Here is a 21,641-nt window from a genome sequence, read left to right as displayed (position 1 = left end):
TCCACTTTATTTTTTTAAAGATACGTTTAGATAGTTTATATTTTGTTAAAAGGTCGTTTTCCTTTGGGAAATAATTTGCACAGAATATTCTTTTAATCTTTCCTGCATCTGTCATTGTTCTTTCTCTTATGTCTGTAATCAGACTGTGGGGGGTTGATTTAATTCATTGTTTTGTTGTTTTCTCTCTCTCTCTCTCTCTCTCTCTCTCTCTCTCTCTCTCTGTGTGTGTGTGTGTGTGTGTATGGATGGATGTGTGCTCTCACCTGTGCATGCACAGGTCAAGGTCAAAAGTCAACATTAGAATTTTCCTCTATCACTATCATCCTTACCTGAGACTGCCCGGTGTCTCCCTGAATCCGGAGCTTTGAGTTGGCTGAACTGGCTGACGACCATCAAGCTCCAGGCATTCATTAGTCACTCTCCCTCAGTGCTGGGGTTTCAGACACAGGCCACTTCACCCACCATTTACATGGATACTAGAGACTTGAACTCAAGTCCCCATTCTTGTACACCAAGAGCACTCTATGTGCTGTGCTTTCTCCCTAGCTCCCTTTCTGGGTTTTTGTCCTTGTTGTTGTTTCTTCTTTGTGAGTTTTGTCTGGAAATATTTTTATGTATCCCTGACTGATCCTGAACTTACTATGTAGCCCAGGCTGGGCTTGAACTTACAGTGATCCTCCTGCCTCTGTCTCCTGAGTGCTGGTATTACAGGCGTGCATCACCACATCTGGAGTTTCTTACTCTTTCTGTTTGTCTTCTCTTTTGAGAAGATGCATCTTTATCTTTACTAAAATGCCCCCCCCCTGCTCCTTTGGTTTTATTTCTTGGTCTAGTTCCTCAAGGTGTCCATTGTTTCTGAATTTTTAGCTTCTATTTTTCTTCAGCAGAGATGTGAAAGTCTACTGAAATGTAGGCGTTCCTCTGAGTTCTGTGATTTGTCTGAGATGCATTCTTTTATTTGATTTCTAGATTCTTGTACCACAATTATCAAGGAATTCTGGGTTGAGCCATTCTCAAAACAATATACTCACATTGACCGTTTATGACAATTTCCCATTCAGCTTCCTTCTACCTTCTAACCTGGGACATTTTCAGACTTCCCCACTGAATACATGTTCAGCAGCAGAGAGGTGGTTTCCAAGTTCCCTCTGCAGTCAATGCTGATAGCAGGAGGCCACCTTCCGTCAGGTATGGATGTGATTTTAGTGGCAAAGCCTGGCTTCCAGGAGATATCCTTGGGGTACATTATTTTACTGTTCATCTCATGTTTGGTCCAGGATTGCACACAATGCGCTCGAATTAGTTGAGCTGTGAAGGCTTCCCTGTTGGGTGGGTGTGTCTGCAGATGGCTTGAGGCATGCTGCCAAGGCTCCCTGAATCCCAGTTCAGTTCTTCCCGTGTCCCCTGCACAGGGCACACACACAGTATTCATGATCCCCAGAGCTTTCTGTTTCCCTGCTTCTCTGGTAAATTGCTGGCTGCTCCGCCAGGAGATTTGTTGCCTTCCTTTTAATTGCTCTCCATCAAGATCTCTCCCAGGTGCTGACAAAGCTTTTAGATAACAAGTTTTTCAGGCTTCAGGCTAAGAACTACCAGCCCTTTCCTGCACACCTTTACTTTTAGCCTGTTTCTTCCTTGGGGCAGACAGTCTGTACTCCTGAACAGAACAGGGCAAGGGCAGTTTCTGTTGTGGTGCATGTGGCCGGGGCTGCTGCCTGGGTCTGAAAGGTCAGGTTGGAAGCCATTAGTTCATCTAGTTTACATGAGATCCTATAATGACCTGGAAAGCCACACTGACAGAAAAAAAATAAATAAATCAAAGCCTGAGAATTAATCCAATTTTGATGGCCAACTCCTAGTTCTGAGGCAAGCCAATCCAAGCTCTCATTTTAGAGCCAAGGAGTTCCTGGCTGATTACAGGTCAGGAATACCTGCCTATGCAATCCCCAGGCCATCTCAAAGGAGCAGTGACAATTTGAACATCAGTGACTTATGCTGTGCTCCCAAACGTTGTTATAAATGTCCAGCCATCCATTCTAACATATGCCTATCCCAAGAGTTTCCCCTGTTCTGGGAATAATAGATGGAAGCATCCTTGCCCATTCAGATTGTGTTTGTGGTCCCAAAGCAAAGTCAGGGAGGCTGTTTTGAAAATCATATTTGGTGAAGAGAGAGAGATAAACAAAAAGTATGATTGAAAGAAAGAAAACTTAGAACTGACAGTCTGATTCATGTTCAATATTACCAGGAGCAGAGTGGGCTACGTTGGCAAATCTCTTTGACATCTTGAAATGTCACTTTCTTCACATTTAGAGTGAAGGTATTTCTTGTATCTATGTTTTGTTCTAGAATGCAAGTGGCATAAAATAATTAAGACAATATAAAGTAGAGATTCAATGAATGTCAGATATTTCCTTCACTGCCCATAGGGGGTGAAGAAAAGCTATTAATCTATCTATCTATCTATTTGAGGCAGGGTCTCATGTACTCCAGGTTTGTTTTAAACTTTGTATATACCCAAGGACAGCCCTGAACTTCCTGATCCTTCTGCCACCATGCCAAGTTTTATATGATGCTGGAGATCAGACCCAGAGCTTTGCCAGCGATAGGAAAGTACTGTTTCTTTTTTCTGGTTTTTCAAGGCAGGGTTTCTCTGTGTACCTGACAGTCCTGAAATTCACTCTTTAGACCATACTGGCCTTGAACTCAAGAGATCCACCTGCCTCTGCCTCCTGCATGCTAGAATTAAAGGTGTGCTGATATCACCATTCCTGGTGGGAAGTACTCTTTGAACTAAATCAGCACCCTTGTGAAAGACAATGAAAATTTATAACATGATCCCCAAATTTCTCTTCTTTCTCTATTAAATTTTTTGACCTCCATTGTCCCATTGTCTATTAAGTGTTTCCAGACTTGTTTTAATCTGGTATAGCAAGGCATGCAGACATGGCAATGACCATTGCAGGGGAGGAAGAGGGATTCTACTTTCCATTTCATAGAGAGAGGAGACCGGGTTGTGAGGGAGGACTATTGGGATCAGTCCTGCCACAGCTCAGGAACCTCTTACACTGTAAAGAAACAGTCCAGGTTGGGTAGGTAGTTTGAGCTGGGCTAGTTGGTCTGATCCCTGGCCTTGGGGTAATTAGAGTAAGGGGAGTGTGGTGTGGGAGGTGTTTAGGATTTGGGCTCTTGGTTTGTTGGTTGGTATGAAAGACTCACTCAGGGAGACATAGATGTCCTGTTCTGTCTCTGAGAACTAGGTTGATCTGGGAAGGATGATACTTAGGGTCAGCAAGGCTCCAGGTAGTAGGAATGTGAAATGTATGAGATGCACAAGGACTGTTCCGTCACTCCTCCTGCTTTGTGGATGTGTTTGCGGACATGGTTTGTAGGGGGCTAGAGATGAGCCACAGATACTGTGCAGGTTTCTATAGCAGCAACAACTATCCACTCTCCTGCAATCAAGGCCAGGGTCTCAAAAGTCCAAATTTAATTATGGAATTAAAATTCTAAGTTGGGGAACTGGCAAGATGGCTTAGTGGTTAACAGCAATGACTGTTCTCCAAGTTCAACTCCTAACTCCCACATGGCAGCTTATAGCTGTCTGTAATTCCAGTTCCAGGGATCTGACACCCTCACACAAACACAGGCAGGCAAAACACCAATGCACATCAAATCAAATCATTAAAAATATCCTCCCAAATTGGGAAGAACCAACATATTTTAGGCGGTTCCTTCTCCTACCTTGAATCTGTTTTTTTAAATGTCTCTGCTCCCTGCCCACTAAATAATGCCTTGGTCTTTCTTTGATTCTTTATTACTTGATCTTTCTATTTGCAAGAAGACCTTCCTTTTATGGGACCAAAATGGCTTCATTCTGGTTTGTGCCTGTTAAATCCTAAAAGTTTGATGTCTTGTTGTATATATACAAGACACATTCAGCCTTTCCTTTGGAACAGATGCCAGATCCAATAAAGTGTCTCCAATGAGCTAGCAGAACTGTTTATGACCACAATGAAAAGCCACTTGCACTTAGCATCTGAAGATGCTAATTATGAGTCCGTTGGTTCATCTTTCTTTCTCCACTGCAGGGCTCCATGGTGCCCAGCTGACACCACCACACAGAACGTCTTCCTGTGTGTCCCCAGCTTTCTACTCTGATCAGGACCTCTGTCATACCTAGCTGTAGAGAAATGAGAGAGCTGAGATTAGGCTGTAAAATGAATAGACAAGGAGAGAGCTGAGATTAGGCTGTAAAATGAATAGACAAGGAGAGAGCTGAGATTAGGCTGTAAAATGAGTAGACAAGGAGAGAGCTGAGATTGGACTGTAAAATAAATAAATAAACAAATTTAATTAAAAATAAACAAACAAAAAGGGGCTCTGCAGAGTACTATTATTTGTTCCTGCTTATAGGAAACAAAATTGCATTGTACCTCATTTTATGACATGGATGGTCATGTGTTGGATATGAAGCTGAATGCATGAAGAACATCATAGACACTCATTAGGTTTCCCTTGACTGAATGCTTCGAAATTAATACAAATTGTTTTGCCAAAAAGCTCACTATCACTAAATAAAGAAGATGTAAGAAATAAAAGGTTTGGTTGTTATCGAACCAAAAGGCCATGTGTAGACTCTGAAATCACTGATGCGGTAGTAAAGCCATACATTTTGAATTATGTTTATAGAAATCCCTAACTCTGTGAGTAGGAGGTGAACAGAAGCCCATCTTATATTTACACAGAGATAACAAATACCAGAAACTTACCACAGAGCCCGTGATAGGCCGTCAGAGCACTTCAGCTATTTATTAGAAAGATGTACTATAACGACATTATTGATGACAATCTTGGGACTGTCGTCACAAAGATTCATTTTGCCTGAATGGCTACCCATGAATTAATGCTCCGTTGAAATCAATCTCATGATTGCCCACCCTATTTGTCCACCGGGGACCATCTCTGAGATTGAAAAAAGTGAAAAAATGTGGAGATTTTTGTGATATATGGAACAGCTTAAATACCTGAGTGGAGAGGGAGTTATCATCCGCAATAGTCTAGAACATTCTAGTGTTCCTGAAGCCTACGATGGGCTGGGCACAATGCCAGACCAACAGGATTCAAGAGGGAGCTACCGACCCCTAACCACCGGGTGCATGCCCCACCGCGCTTTCTCTCAGACAGCTGCAACTTTTAAGTCAGCGGCAAATGTCCAAAAATGTAAGTGTCCTAACTAGTAAACGAAAGGGTCACGGGTGATCATGAAAGGGAGGAGGGTGACGGAGCCATCCCGGGAGCAAAGTCCAGGTGCACAGTTAGTGACTGTCACATGGGTGTCTCTTAGACTTGTCAAGTCAGGTGACACACATATGACAAAGCTGTGTGAAGGCAGGAGGCTCCCTACACACTGGGATCCAGGCCCTGCTCCACAGAAATCTAGGTATCTCTGCCAGACTGGCTTCTTTGAGCTAGAGTCATGACAATAAGAAATTGTGATAACCTGCATGTGACCTCAGATAGGAGTTTAGGATGGAAATGAGAGAAGAAGCTGGTCAGGAGAGACAGTGGGAAAGACTAGAGGCAGGAGCTAAAATATTGGATGTCTTCATAGGCTAATAGTCACTTGTTTATTGCTTTGATATGAAAACATTGAACAAACTATGATTTTTTGACAGTATGTGAATCATGGTTTTTGACGACATGTGAAAGACATAAATCAACTGGCCCCACTTATTTTATTTTAACTTTTTTTTTTTTTACTCTGAGTAAATGCCTAAGATATTTAATCGAGATATCTAATTTATTAATATGCTAATGCAAACTCCTTAAACTGTATTTCTACATCAACACACACACATATATCATAAGATAAAAGGAAAGATAAACATGTTTGGGAATATTAGAAATGTGGAAACATTAGAAAATGATGCGTGTAACTGCAGGAGCCTTGACTGAAATCTGCCTGCAGGGCTAGCGTGCTGGGTGGGGTCAATGAGACCTTGAACTATTAAGCGCCCTTCTCCGAGGACACTCATGCCCACCCGTACACTCGCTGTCAGGTGGCCATCCAGCGTGATCTGGTTTGAGATCCTCTCCCCATGCGGTTCATATAGTAAAGGGGGCGAACCTGGCTCATTGTGTGGGATGCTGCTTCCTGGCATTGCCTCCTTCCATGGTGTGGCCTCCTTGAAGGAATCTTTCTTTTTTTTTTTTTAATTTGTTTCAGTTGTTGTGGGGGTGGAGTTTCACTGGCAGAACCCACAAAAAGGCTGAATGTAAGTAAGGAGACCTTTACGTTTAGCATCGTTGCTGGGTGCCGGATCCTGTAGACAGGTTGCATAGGAAGAGTCATTGACTAAGAGGTTTGGGGAGGAAGTCAGGGAACCAGCACTGCTCAACTGTCAATGTGCAGCTAGAGGGATTTAAGAGCATGGGGTCAACTTCTGTGGGTTTCAGTGTCCTCTACTAGAAACGGAACCGTAAGCGTACCCAGGGGATGACATGTATGTGGCACAGGAGCCACAGGTGTGATTACATTGCTGAGTGATCACCTTCTCCCCGAGTTTAGAGACAGAAATCCCTTCTAGACGAAACGTCCCCACTGATCACTCCGAACTAAGGAGCAGGATGAACCACTGCTGTTCCCAGCTTCAATAAGGCACCTAAAACGACAACTATCCATGGCATACATCCAGCATCTGAGGGGGTGTAGACATGGCTCAGAGACCATGTAAGACCTTTGGCTACTCTTTCAGACAACCTGGGTTCAATTCCCAGCACCCACATGGCAGCTCATAACCATTTGTAACTCCAGTTCCAGGGCATCAAAGAGGTTTTTTTTCTGTCTTTTTCAGGCACCCATCATGGCATGTACATGCAGTCAAAGCACTCATACACACAAAATAAAATAATAAATAATTTTTGAAGGCATGGGGCTGTGGTTTATGCCTATAATCCAGGCATTAGAAAGCCAAAGAGGGCTTGTGTGTTAGAGGCCAGCCCAGACTACTCCATAGTGATTTCCTATCTCAAAAATAAAACCAACAATATAAACCACTATAAAAAAATATTGCTTGTTTCGCTGGTCAGTGCCATGAAGAAAAAGCGATGCAGCACTGTGGGGGAAGGGCAGTGGGCACAAAACTGACGTGGTTTTCCTCACCCCGTGACACCCTGTAAAGGTTCGTTCGGACTTTGTGGCTGATTCTCAATCTGGACGGTTAGGAACTGACTTATAAGCAAAATGAATGATTATTCCACAGCAGTCAGGGTAGGAAGAGCCCTAAGCTACGGGATGGCTCCAGAACCTCATCCTACTATGGGACACGTGTTGAGGAGGGCTGAGGCGGGCCCCAGCTCTCTCACCTTCACACCCTGCTGGCTAGTGAGTGTGCTGGGCTGGAGGTGTATATGCCTCAGCCTGCAGAGGGTTATCACTGTTTTCAAGTACCAATTAATAAGAAAGCCAATGCTCTCCAGACTCCAATGACCTCCAAGGACTCTGCTGCTGTGGCAGAGTCGATAGGATGAGAGCATCCTATTAATCGCGAACATCCGGAATGGAGTGAACATTGCTCTGCAATTGAGTGGGGCCAGCCCCATGCTCCACTGTGCTAAGGAGCTGACCCTGGGCTACCCGTGGCATGACTGTGGCCAACCAGCTTCTTGCATTTCATCCTGGAGCATTCTGCCCACTCTTTGAAGTGAGCAAGCAGAGATACCTAACTTAAGACTGAAAGTGGACTCTTCTCTGTGTGATAAAATTCTCTTAAGCACTCTGGGCCTGGAGCATCTGCATTTCTCCTGAGCCATTGCAGAGAGGTCCCGTCTAGATGGAAGGAACTTGAGGCGGCAAGCTAGGGACATGGCTTGGTAGGCTAACTGCTGGCTGCCCAAGCATGAGGGCTTAAGATCAGACCTCACAGTTCCCACGGAAAGAGATTGGTGAGTAGGATGCCCCTGTGGCTTCAGCATGTGGATAGGGTGGGGAGACTGGAGGAGCCCAAGGGCTTGCCAGCCAACCGGCCAGGCTATAATGTTGAGATGCAGAAAATAAGACAGAGAAGTGATTAAGCAAGAACCTTAATGCCAACCTTTGGCCTACACATACACTCACAAAGGTAGGCACACTCTCAATCTCTCTCTTTCTTTCAATATCTCTCTCTCTCTCTCTCTCTCTCTCTCTCTCTCTCAAATACACCAGGAGGAGGAAGGAGGATGAGAAAGCTTAAAACCCAAGACCCAGAAAGGTCCTTGTGGCCACTCAGAAGTCACACTGAAAAGACTTTTAAGGGACAACTGCCCAGTTGTAGTTGAGAAAGAAGGAATGTTTCTCTCTCAGAGGGCACGTGAAATACTGCTTTATCAAGATGGCCTTGCCTGACACAGTTGTAGGGAGACGATACCTGAATAGCCTTGTCTTCTTCATGAGTGGAGCCGCGCCTCAGGAAAAGAGCTCTGAGGGAAAGTTCTAGTTACATCATATTGCGTAACAGTTGGGTCAGTCGCACAGTTCACCTTTCCGGCCTGTTTCCCCGGGTGTGAAACAGTGACGGAGCTGATTTATGGCATTTGGGTGGCTATGTGGGAGGAGGTATGTGAAATGGTTGGAGCGACTGTGTTGCATTCTGCAGATGTGCGCTATGAGCCACGCTGAACTAGTTTAGGGACGAGGGTGCTGCTGCTGAAGGGGAAGGACCGTGGGAAACCACAGCGAGAGGTTTCCGAATCTTAAAAAGCCAATCAAATTCGTTCGGAGCCACCAGCCACGCTCCTTCACTTGTGGCGGCCTTCACAAGACTTCTACATTATGATCCCTGGGACGTCAAATACTCGCGGGTGGACAGCAAAATGTAAAGATATCACAGAGCCAGTCAGTGTTCTGGGAAAAATCAAAGTTAGCGAAGGGCCCCCGTTGAGCTGCGCAGGTGAGATTGAAGGGGCCAGCAGGAGACGCTTCCGTATCCTGGCACAGCAATGCTGAGAAGCCGCCTCTCTCGCTGGGACGTGCTACAGGGCAGGGAGGATCAGGAAGGTGGTGTTATTCCTGGACCTCTGCCAGGAGGGAAGCGAACAGGGCTAGTAGGTGTGACGGGGGACGTGGTTACAGCAAAATTTGCTACACAGCAAAAAAATGAGAACAAGCAAAATCTACCAGCCTGACTATTTCCTTAGCTTCCAAGGATGCCCGAAATGTATTACGCACATACAAAGTATGTTGCGCACAGTAGGTCTGGCTCACACTCACCTTCCACTTTGGAGCTGAGCCGACACTGCTGATAATAAGACTTACTGGTTCTAAGACTTAACTACACATTGGAATCACCTAGGTAGATTTATGAACTGCTGGCGACTACATTTCACCCCTGGAGAATCTTAATTTAATTGGTCTGGAGATTCCCCCAGTGGCTTTAAGGAACGGCAAAGCTTGAGGATTACTGCCCACTATTGAAATCAGCTGGGAATCTCCAGCCTCATTAAGTGGGGACACGCATGTCATACAGGTTTTCATTAAGCCACGGGGAGTTAGAGCTGACACAAGCTAGAATTGTGCTGTCCACCCCTCAGTATTTAATCTAAAATAATTACATTCAGGTAAATTTTAAAAATTAGTTCCTGTGTCCCACTGGCTGCATTTAAAAAGATGTATATGGCTAGTTACTGCCTTTTGAACCATATTGAACCATACAGAGCATTGTGGGAAGTTCTATCAAGACAGTGGCAGGACCTCCAGGCTAAGTGAGCAGGGACTCAAGGCAGTGAGGCTTGGGATAAAAATCAGGAAACCTGAGCCTCCCATACTGAACATCCTTGAGGACAGAGGCATTCAGTACCTGAAGACATATTTGAGGCCTCAGGTATATGCCAGCCCGTTGGATGATCCGGACACATAGAGCCAGTATCCCTCAAAGCTGGTAATGAAGGGAGTGAAAACCTGAGGCCTGTCACTGACACTGTAGACTCCTCTGAAGGCACCTGCCAAGCGGCACTCACGTTACTGACTTCAGGATCACACTTCTGGGAAAGGTGACGTGCTTCTGGCTGGCTGCTTTGAACAACATCAGAGTCCCAGGACATGTCCACTACAACAGCAATGTCCAGCTCTGTGTTCAACAGCAGGTTGCTTCCGGGGCCCCATGGCAAAACACCTCTTGTGCCAGAGACTCATAGATGGAGAGATGACCAGGTGCACAGCAGAGGACGTGAAGGGAGGGCTCAATGAACTGATGGCTGGAGAAAGCCCATTACTATCCTCCTCAGTCTGCTCCAGAGGGTTGTGCGGTCTCCCTGCATGGGAGACAAAGGGTGCTGGCTTGGAGAGGCATCTCCGAGAGGCACCAGGCTGGATGTTTCTAGAAAGAAGGATGCATTCCTTTCCCAGGGCTGCCTTAAGTAAGTGCCACTATGTGGGTGGCTTAAAGGAAACATGAATTCTCTCAGGTGCTGGGCGACAGTTGAGGTCCCGAGACAGAGCGGTGGATTATTTTTTTTTTCCTGCCAGCCCAGCCATCTGTTTTATTATAGAAACTTTATGTGGTTTAATAGGCTCTCTTGGAAGTTAATATGGTTTGAAAAATTGCCTGCAATAAATCCTTTCTTTCTTGCACATAAGCTTATCCGTTCTTCATTCAGACAAAATTAGTTTCTCTCTATCCACCTTACATAAATATGGGGGAGAAAAGTACTTAAAGAATATCAGTCTGAGGGAGTATCTAGTTTTGAACCTGCCCTGGGGACATGGTGAAGTCCTCTGGTCTATGATGTCATTCTTCACCAGACCTGTTCAGAACAAGGGTCTTTATTCTCTTGGAAACTCCAGCGCACTCTGACTGGCCTCAGGGTTTGGTGCCCACCTTTGTCCCCTCCCCATTCACACCAATGAGTTTTTAAATTTACATTTATTCATTAGGCAGCACACAGGTCATGCTGTGGGTGCAGGGGTCAAAGGACAACCTGCAAGAGTCAGTTCTGTCCTTTCACCATGCAGGTCCTAGGTGGTTTGACGGCAAGCTCCTTTATGAGGAAAAGCTTCAGGTTTGCAAGACCAGTGGTTAACATAGAGGTTAAACACCGAGCTCCAGAGCGCTACTGCCTGGGTTCAAATCCCCCTTTGTTACTTGCAAGCTGTGTATAAATGGAAAGTTATGGCTTTCTCCTAGTGAGAGGTGGCTCAGTGGTTAAGAGTATTTGTCATTCTTTTTTTTTTTCAATGCAGTTTATTCAGGAACCTTGAACAATCATCTGACCCTGGGGAAAGCCAGCCCACAGCTTAAATAGCCTCTGAGTAGCCAACCCAGGCGTGCCACGTGGGCAATGCAGATAGGTCCACATACATGGAAGCAAGCCAGATCCTCAGCCTTAGCCAAATGTGGAATTGTTTGTGACAGAGAGCACTCACCATCGGGAAGGTGGAGGGCGGAAACCAGCTCCATCTTTAAGGCACAGCATTCCACAGCTCTCTACAGTTCCCTCTTTTTGTTTTAGATGCATCAGGCAAGAGTAGAGGTCTGATCTCTGATATTAGAAATAAATTGGGACTTTGTACCGATGTTCATTTAGGTGTCATCCACCCAAAGAGCATCAGACCCGTCCGATACCTTTTTCTCAGAGGCGGGACCTGGGGTATCAACCCGCATGCAATCAGACATGCTCTTCTCTGGGTCCAAAGCAGCTGACCCTGAATGCAGTGCTTAGCCTCGCATCCTGAGCATAACATTTTAGCTTTTTATGGTATCCAACCATGCTTGGGGCGAGTGTTAGCAGGCCTTCTGGTGTTGGTCTCCTTGGTTTGCCTGTGGTATATATGCAAGATTAGAGTCTCACAACAGTGTGATGCAGCCATGATCATTCAGGCCTTTACAGCCATTGAAGTATTTGTCATTCTTACAGAGGACCTAGGTTTGACTCCCAGTACTCACAAACACTTGTAACTCCCGTTCTAGGCAGGGGATCTGGCACCCTCTTCTGGCTTCCCTGAATACTGCATGCATATGGTGCACAAGCATACTGGAGCACACACACAAAGTAAACTTTGTGTGGACTTCTCAGAACCAGAGGGGACAGGAGCTCTACAAAAAGGACAACAAAGCCAAAAAGTCTGGGCCCAGGGGGGCCTGCAGAAACTGATGCACCAACCAAGGACTATGCACAGAGAATATCTAGACCTCCTGGTCAGATGTGCCCCATAGGCAGCTCAGTCTCCATGTGGGTCTCCGAGTAAGGGGAGCAGGGGCTGTCTCTGACATAAACTCAGTTGCCTGCTCTTTGATGACTTACCCTTGGCAGTGGCTTTGCCAGGCCACAGAGGAAGCAGATCCAGGCAGTCCTGATGAGACATGATAGGCTAGGGCCAGATGGCAAGGGAGGAGGAGTCCCCCTTTCAGTGGGGGTTAGAGGAAGATGGAGGGAGGGAAAGAGGGAGGGACCAAAAGGAGTTGATGGAGGGGTCTACAATCAGGATATAAAGTGAAAAAATTGTAAAAAGTTAAAATTAAAAGAACATTGACTTCTGTTAGTGTTAATTATGCCTCAGTAACACTGGCCATGTTTTAAATTAGTGTCCATGGTATGGCAAGCCTTCTGAACGTGTTATTGGAAAGTCATTGTATTAAAAACATTGGAGACGAAGTGTTGTCAAAAAGGATTGTATTAACTGCAGTCATTCGAAACTGGTTTCTCTCCCCACCTCACTACATCTACCTTTCCAAGGAAGAACGTGAATAAACATGAAATAAGGGCCAGGTGCCGCAGTCAGTCAGCAGGCTGAGTTCAAGAGCCTATATGACATCTATCACCTTGCACATATGATCAGGAATTGTCCCGGATGGAAAAGACTATAAAGCTACCCTACATAATTGTTGCAAAAACCAAAGTTCACATAAGGGTAGGGAGGTGGCTCAGTGTGTAAAGGCACCTGCAGCTTAGCCTGGTGACCTGAGTTCAAATCCCTAGATCCACCCATGTAATAGGAGGAGAGAAGTGACTCCTACAAGGTATCCTCTGACCTCCGCACAAGTGCCCGCACATGAACACACACACACAAACAAATGTTACAAATTATTTAAATGGATAAGTGCATGTCCTGAAAATTCTAAAGCAATATGAATATATCAGTCATGATAACAGTGGAAGAGAGGGGCTAGGTAAGCATTGCTGTCTTTGCAAAGTGGGCGACAGAGAGCAAACAAGAGTAAACCACACTTTAACAGTAAGAAGAACTCCATCTCTTTAGTTCATAAACACTGGCAAGCCCAGAGCATGATTAACTGGGCATGCAGAGAATGCTGGTGCATGAGAGATCTGGGAGAGGGGACAGGGAAGGATGAGGGCTCCTGTCACCAAGTCCCAGCACATGCCCTCTGAGTGGGTGTGGGAGGAAGACTCTTTGGCAGCACCTGTATGTGTAGGGGCACCCGTATCTCCTTGTTCTCCTGCCCCTCATTTTCTGCCCAGCTCTCCCTCTGGTGAACCCCTTCCAGAGGACAGCCCGGGAAACCCAACGTGTAGAGGTTAGCTTCTTCATGGAGTAGGACAGAAAGTTGCAGGCATGGATCTGGGAAAAGGGAACAAACAGGAGGCAGAAAGAACTACAGCTCATGGCATGTAGGAACAAGTGAATGTCTTGCATCCTCTGGTCTTCTAATTGACCTTTTGCTGAAGAGAAAACCAAGGGCCACGGGTTGTAATGGAAGAGTAAATGTCTACCTAATGAAGAACATACTTGAAAACAAAGGCAGCTTGGTCTTCACTCTCGTGGCCTTCTGTAGAGTTTTGATCCAAGCCCGGCAACATGGCTACTCTGGCAAGAGGTCACATCCAAAGACTTAGGTCTGTGTGATCAGGCTAAAATAAAGACACACCTTTAGTACACACCTTTAACTCCAAACAAAGACATCTAATTGAGGGACAGACAAAATGACAAATCAGACAAAGATCTGACAGAATGGATCAGAGATAGGATATACCCGATTCTCACAAGAGCAGACAGGAAAGAGAAGCTACTTAAGAGAGAGCAGGGGAGCTTGTGGAGAAAGTCCAACAGAGTCTGGGGGTACAGTACAGTTGGGTGCAGTTCAGTTGAGTGCAGTTCAGCTAGTGAAGTTCAGTTCATGCAATTCAGAGGCAGTTTTCCCAAGCAGAGCCATTCAGTGAGAAGTGGAGAGAAGCCAGTTTGAATCAGTCTGCTTGGCGAGGAGTTTTGATCCAAAACAGCTGAGTTGAACTAGCTAGCCAGAGTTCAGAAAATAAAACCAGAAAGGGTGAGTTTATTCAGCCATAAGACTCAGAGGTTGAAAACATTCTAGGCCTAAGTTGGCAGACAGAGGCTAGAAACAGAAGCCTTCAAGGTCTGGGCTTACAGAAGATCAGATTGTATGGAAGCTTCTAGGCCAGGCCTAGGCCTAGGCATTTTTAGATAATAAATAAATAAATAAATAAATATATAAATAAATAAATAAGGCTATGGGCTCAGCTCAGGCTCTGTATTAGTAAAGCCTGGGTATGACTCTCATCTTATGCCCTGTCCTGAGGAAATAAAAACATTTACAGCCTTCGTCTTTGTTGTCCTAAGAATCTTGAGTTGGAAACTCGTATTACAGTAGATGTGGCTAAAATGAGAACTGTGCCCAACAGACATCACTGATCAGTCGTAGATGGCTTTTCTACTGAGCCCAGATTTTCTCTCAAACTCTCCTGTACGAGTGCTGATCTATTTCATCTTGTTCTACTGCTTAATCCACATAACATAATTAACATCTTCAAATGCACAACCTCAGACTGTTGGTTATGTCTAGTAAAATTGTCGGCACTGAAGCTTAGTTCATTCTCCAAGGTGGCTTGTAAAGTTTCAATTTGCTGGCCCTTTGTGACTCCCAGGAGGGCATTCACAGTTGAGAACAAGCACATGTGCCCCATAATTAATTAGCTTGAAGGTTAATAATAAAAATCCTAATCCCCGTGGGTCTTCTTTTTCTCCTTTCAGGTGGACAGGACGGAGGTCATCCGTACCTGCATAAACCCAGTGTACTCGAAACTGTTTACCGTGGACTTTTACTTTGAAGAGGTCCAGCGTCTCCGGTTTGAGGTTCATGACATCAGCAGCAATCACAACGGGCTGAAGGAGGCTGACTTCCTGGGTGGCATGGAGTGCACCCTTGGCCAGGTAGATGAGATGATCTCTGCCCGTTCCCACCACCAGGCTTTCCTCCTCTTTAGCCCTTCTCCTCTCATCTGACCTTTGCTCTCTTCTTCCTTTAGTTTTTGTTTTCTTTAAACTGTAGCATTTCCCAACGTTTCCTAGGTACTCTCAAATTAATTATATTTACCAGAGGATGATCATACGAATATGTGAAGTTACTTATTTTGCAGCTAACAATCTCCCTTTCTGAATGTCCTCATTGTATTGGTCACTTTTATAACAACTGTATATTGGGCACTTACTACATCCTCTGTCCTCGGGTCTGTTAGAGCCACATCTTGCCTCATTACAAATTTCCCAGCCAAGACTCCCACACAGAAAGTGTTCCTCGTTAGAATTTATTCAAAGGCTCTAGAGAAAAGAAAAAAAATATGACCGAAGAAAAGGACTGAATGCTTAGTGATTAAACAGAGACTTTAATTTAACCCTAGTGGGAATGTGTAATGAATATCAGCATTATTTTCCTTCAATTGCGGGGAAAAAAAATCAGACTCAGGGCTCTCAAGTGATGCAGCAGTGGTCCTCAACCTGTGGGTCACGACCCCAATGGATGTCGAGTCATATATCAGATATCTATATAGCAGTTCATAACAGTATTACGGTTATGAAGTAGCAATGAAACAATGTCATGGCTGGGGGTCACCACAGCACGAGGAACTGTATGAAAGGGTTGCAGTGTCAGGAAGTTTGAGAACCGCCGTGCCGAAGGCTGAAGAGCCAGTGTTGGTCCCAAAGTCCATCATTTTGCTTCCACCACCCTTTCCTTTCCATCTTCCCCTTCTGCTGTGCCCAGAGTGTAGTGGGTGTTGATAATGAAGTAAGTCAGCAGAGGAAGATGAAATAGATCCAGTTCAACCTCAAAATGCCACCAAGAGTTGAGTTTGATTGGTCTGTGAGGTTAGTGTCCTCAAACCTTGGGACTAGAAATGGGATGATGCAGGAGACCTAGCCAGCTGCGCAGAGTCTGAAAATCAGTTTTTGTTGTTGATTCTTTGATATATTTTTTTAAGTAGCAAGAAGGGAGGGGGAGGGTCTGGTTTCTCCAAGCCCAGAAACTTCTTTTCTGGATCAAGTGGGTTTTTGTTGTTGTTCTTGATTTGTTTTGTTTTGTTTCTGACACTGCAAAGTGGAACATAAGTCAGCTTGTCTATTTTATGCGACCTTGGGGCTCCCCACTGCGTATGATGGGGGTTGGCTGCTTTCTAGATTTCCATGGTAGCAGATTTCTTGATGCCTTGGGCCCTCTTAATGACCCTGGTTTATAGATGCGGGGTTTCCTTTAGAGCTGAGGGGGATCAAAGTGAAAAACCTGTTCTGAGCCTCCAAAATAAAATGAGCAGTGAAAAGAGAGAAAGGATTATCCACGTTTACTCAAATTGTGTCAATTTACGTCATATTCCTGGGCCCCTTCCCTAGCGTTGTGGCCTTCAGAAAGGGGAAACCTTTGGACAAGAATCAAGGTTCTGTGGTACCTTTGTGGAAAAATAAAAATAAAAACATGATTCAGAGACAAACATGGTTCAGGGGCTGCAGAGGAAGGAGGGAGACTCTCCCAGTCAGAAAGCCATGTCAAGGAGTCCTGAAGATCAGGCGAAGGTGACAGGAGCTTGAGGTAGGAGGGACCTGGGGTCACTGAGCCAGTCCAGAGGTGACTTTCTGTTAACCAGTAAAAATTAAACTTCAGAGCCCTTCGCAGCTGGGCCTCCTGCTAAGGCTGTGCCTTACACTGCTATTTGTAGAGTTGCAGGGCTTTTTGTTTTTGTTTTTTCACAAGCAGGGACTCCAAATTATAGAAGCCTAATGCCCCAGCAAAACTGCATTCATGCCCTGCCTCAGGAGAAAACATCTGTGAGAAAAGGTCTGCCTGGAAGGCAAACTAATGTGTGTGTGTGTGTGTATGTGTTGGGGTGTGTGTGTGTGTGTGTGTGTGTGTGTGTGTGTGTGAAGGCTTCCCAAGGAATGCAGCATTGACACTGAAATAGTGAGAAGGAAGTACATTCCCTGCAGATGGCAAGACGACACATGAGCCTCTGGATTCAAGAAGGAGTTGGCCATATGGCAGACAGCACTTTGTCTGAGTTTTGTCAAGACACTGACCCTGAAATGGGAGGTGAAAAGAGTTGAGACACATAATGGCCTGAAAAAGTGATCCAGGCAAAGAGAAGCAGCCCTTAAGGGTGTATGGTCAAGCCAGCTGCCACCATGCGTAACTGGAGCCCAATTCTATTAGGAACAATCTGGAAGCCAGTGCAGAGCAAGTGTCACAGTGTGTTCCCTAGGGCTGAGGAAACTAGGCTTTTAGACACGCTGGCCAAAACCGTTCTTGGCGGTCATTGGTGGAGGGCTGTTCCTAATCTGGGGGCATCAGGCTTCCAGTATTCCGAGCTGGCTGCCTGGGTAGCTAAGGGGACTTTACGGATTAGCGGAAGGTTCAAGCAAAGAAGTTCAGGGGCTGGTGGTTAGAAGTCAGTAATGCATACTCATCTCAGGGGCCTGGTGATAGAAACAGGGTGCCGAAACCCTTGCTCTTTGTTTCCTATTATGGCTTGCTTATTCAATGCCCAGTCACCCACTCTCTTAGAAGTCATACCTTCTGAGTATGAAGGATGACAATTTGGGGGTCATCACTTTTTTTTGTCATGTGACCATGTGGAAAAGAACTCCATCCTTAACTCAGAAGGGAATCCTGAGTAAGCTCAACCAGAAATCTCACCGCTCCACTTGCCAGAGTTTGGCTTAGGGCTATGCCTGTGGCCGGTACTTAGTAGTAAGATGTGCGAGTGTTATTTGAAAGCTCTTAGCCTAGAGATACAAATAAAGACTGTTTCTCTTTGCCTGGGATTCCTGAAATACTGTAGCAGTCTCGCAGCAAGGCTGGAGGTATGTGCAGCCCTCAGGCGACCAGAAGCTAAAGATAGCCACAGAGGCAAAGGCTTGACATGTTGCCCCTTCAGCCACCTCCAGGTGACATCCTGGACTCTGTCATTGATAATCACGTCATTATCGGCCATGTAATTGGTAGGATTGGCTTTCCCCACATGTATGTATTCAGCACCACTTAGCTTCCATCAATCAAATCATCCAATCATCCCCCTTTTCCATGGCTAGGGTGATTGGTTTGGGGGAGGCAATGTAACATTCATCCATTTTTTTTAGTCATAGAGGAAGCATTTACCAGGTTCCCTGAATATGCCAAATATTATGCTTAGTGATAGAGATACAAAGACACAGCAGACAGAGACCCTGTCCCTGAGAAGGTCATGGTTAGCTAGGTGACACTAACCTGTAGATACATAATCAAAGTGCATGTGGTTAAATGCTTTCATAGAAATGTGTTCCAGGAGTTGTAGGATAAAGACTTATCTACCCAAAGGGAATCAGAGAGAACTCACAGGAAAGATGACGCTGAACTTGAAAGGTGAACTCAGCAGCAGTTCACCTGCATGGAGACTTTCCAAACAAAATGACCAGAACATTCAAAGACACAGTGGCATGGGGTGTCAGGGCAATAGCAGAGAGATCTGAGACTGGGCATAGCTGGATGGTCAAACGAGGATGGGAAATGGATAAAGATGCAAGATGGGAGAGGAAGAGCCAGGCTATGTGGCTTTAAGGGTTGGTTTGTTTTTTTTTTTTTTCTATAGCTGGAAGAGCTTAGACTAGACAGCGAGGCCTTGGTAACCAGGAGGAAGACAAGATTAGATGCATATATTAGAAAGAGCCCTTTGGCACGCTCACGAAGGCAGAGAGAGGTGGAGGAAAAGGAATCATGTTGGGAGATTGGCACAGTAGCAAAGAAATGAGGGGACCCCAGTGAAGGAGGCCCAGAGGATTGTACCCAGGGGAGAGTCTTTGGTCGGCAAGCCTGACAGACTGTGTGGGGCAGGGTGTGTCTTCGAGAAAACCAGAGCAGCTCTTCTGCTGTCCCTGAGGGTAATCATACAAGGATGGGGTGGGCAATCCAGTGTGGCACCTGCCTGTGACTAAGCTCGGGACATTCGAGCAGAGAACAGAGGAACTGCCAGTGGCCGATGCCCACGTGAGTCTGGAGTGGATGGTGCAGCTTGAGGAGGTACTCTTGACAGATGATAATACATAGCATGGATGGGGTCACGAGTGGGATGGTGCACATTTTCATCTGTGGAAGGGAATCTATTGAGCACGTCACATTTGAATGAAGCAATGGGTTGCTAAAAGCTCACTGACTATTAAGACCATCTTTCCTCATTGTCTTGCAGATAGGAGTATGAACTTGATGTCTTAAAATGAACAACAACAACAACAAAAAGCCTTTCTTTGTTGAGTGTCCTCCGCGCATGGAGAAACAATCCAGATCAGTGCATTTGTTCTAAGAGATGTGCCAGGGCAAGGGCATACCTTTAGCCTCCGCAGCTTACAAATGGAAACACTGACACAAAGGGGAAACTTTCTTTTTCCTTTCAAAAATGCTGTTCTCTTCAGTATGAGCGTGCAAGCAAAATGAAAAAAAAAAAAAAAAAAAAAAAAACCCACCATATTCCTTCTTGACATTTGTGTTGCTAAAAGGAGGTTCTTTGTCCTGTATAACTAAGGCAGAAAGGAATGGCTAGATTTCAAACAACCGTGGTAAAGGCACAGCCAGTGTCCCAGGTGTGGCTTCTTATGGCTCAAGTACAAGCACTGTACTGCTTAATGGCTTTGTAATGGTCTCAGACAGATAGACAGATTCTCGCTCAGCGCTCTTTTTCCAAAGAAAACTTCTCCCCACTATTGAAGCCTGATGTCTTTGTGTAGCAATAGAGGAAGCCATAGCGCTAACCCCTGGGGACATTGTGAAGATTGGTCTGGGGAGACAGCTCAGTTCATAACAAGCAAGCATAACACACCAACCCAAGTTGAATCCTCAGAACCAACAGAGGAAAAGACTCTGAGTGTGGCCTTGAACATGCAATTTCAGCACTGAGGAAATGAAGGCTGGCTTGCCAGGCAATATGGCCTATCTGGTGAGTTTCATGCCAGTGAAAGCCCCTTTCTCAAAACTCAAAGTAGACAGCCACCTGAGAAAATGACATGTGAGGTTGTCCTCTGGGCTCATATCCATGTGCACATGCACATATCAGCGCATGTACTGGTACATGCATGTGCACACACTCATGTATACATGTACATCAATGTGAGCACCTATATTCGCACCTGTACACACAAACACCCACCTATGAACATACACGCTCACCCATGATTGCCTACACGATTAGTGAGACATTGCTTATGAAATGCTGGGCTGAAGTGTATCAAAGCAGATACTAAGGCTCATAACCAAACGTACGGCAGAGTGCAGGGCATCATATGAAAGAGGGGGGAGTTAGCATGATGTGGAAAGGATAGGAGCTCCACAAGGACCAAATATATCTGGACACAGGGGTCTTTTCTGAGACTGACACTCCACCAAGGACCATATATGGATATAACCTAGAACCTTTGCTCGGATGAAGCCTGTGGTAGCTCAATAACCAATTGGTTTCCCATAGTAAGGGGAACAGGGACTATTTATGACAGGAACTCAATGACTGGCTCTTTGATCTCCCCCCCCCAAGGGAGGAGCAGTCCTGCTAGGCTACAGAGGAGGACCTTGCAGCCAGTTCTGAAGATACCTGATAAAACAGGATCAGATGAAAGGGGAGGAGGTCCTCCCCAGTCAGTGGACGTGGAAAGGGGCAGGGAGGAGATGAGGGAGGGAGGGCATGGGAGGGAAGGATGGAGCAGGATACAGCTGGGATACAGAGATAATAAAATGTAACTAATAATAAAAATAAAATAAAATAAAATAAAATAAAATAAAATAAATAAATAAAAAATGCTGGGCTGAGCCCCTGGTGTAGAGGAAGCCCTTGGGGTGTTGTTGGAAGCTGTGTGAGCACCATTATTCATGTCGTGAGGGTCTAGGGAAGGATGGGGATGGGAAGAATTAGCATTGTCAGGGGAAAGAGTTATAAAGAATGAGTTCCCATGTCCTGGGCAGCCACCAATACTAAATGTATAATTTCACCTCATTTATGATCTCATTCAGTCTAAGACTTCAAGGCATGTATTGGCTCATCTGAATGCATGCCCTAGCATTCATTCTTTTAGGTATAATTTATGTGGAAAGAAAAGTTTTAAAACAGAATGTTGAAGGCAGACAATGATGGTACACACCTTTAATCCCAGCAGGGAGGCTGAGGCAGGCCGATCTCTGAGTTTGAAGACAGCCTGGTCTATAGAGAGTTCCAGGATAGTCAAGGCTACACACACACACACACACACACACACACACACACACACACACACAACCTGTCTCAAGAAACAAGCAAACAAAAAACCCAACAACAAAAAAAGAATGTTGAAATCATCTGGGTAGGTATTTTAACCCTTATCTTGCTACAGCTAAGGCCCACAAACAGAGATGAAGTGAATTAGCCAAAAC

At 45.3% G+C, this 21,641-nt stretch overlaps 1 protein-coding gene across 3 annotated transcripts in view; it reads left to right on the top strand.

Moving 5' to 3' along the window:
• Positions 1-21,641, top strand: part of Cpne4 (copine 4) — a 442,945-nt gene that overhangs the window by 270,210 nt on the left and 151,094 nt on the right. For all 3 annotated transcript variants that reach the window (XM_060385390.1, XM_060385392.1, XM_060385391.1), the window contains one exon: positions 14,984-15,163. In XM_060385390.1, the coding sequence (XP_060241373.1) occupies positions 14,984-15,163 (180 nt within the window). The remainder of the gene's footprint in view (positions 1-14,983; positions 15,164-21,641) is intronic.

The sequence above is a fragment of the Meriones unguiculatus genome, chromosome 6, assembly GCF_030254825.1.
Source record: "Meriones unguiculatus strain TT.TT164.6M chromosome 6, Bangor_MerUng_6.1, whole genome shotgun sequence".
Taxonomy (NCBI): Eukaryota; Metazoa; Chordata; class Mammalia; order Rodentia; family Muridae; genus Meriones; species Meriones unguiculatus.
The sequence above is the reverse complement of the archived record's forward strand: the minus strand, read 5'-3'. Positions and strand labels throughout refer to the sequence as shown.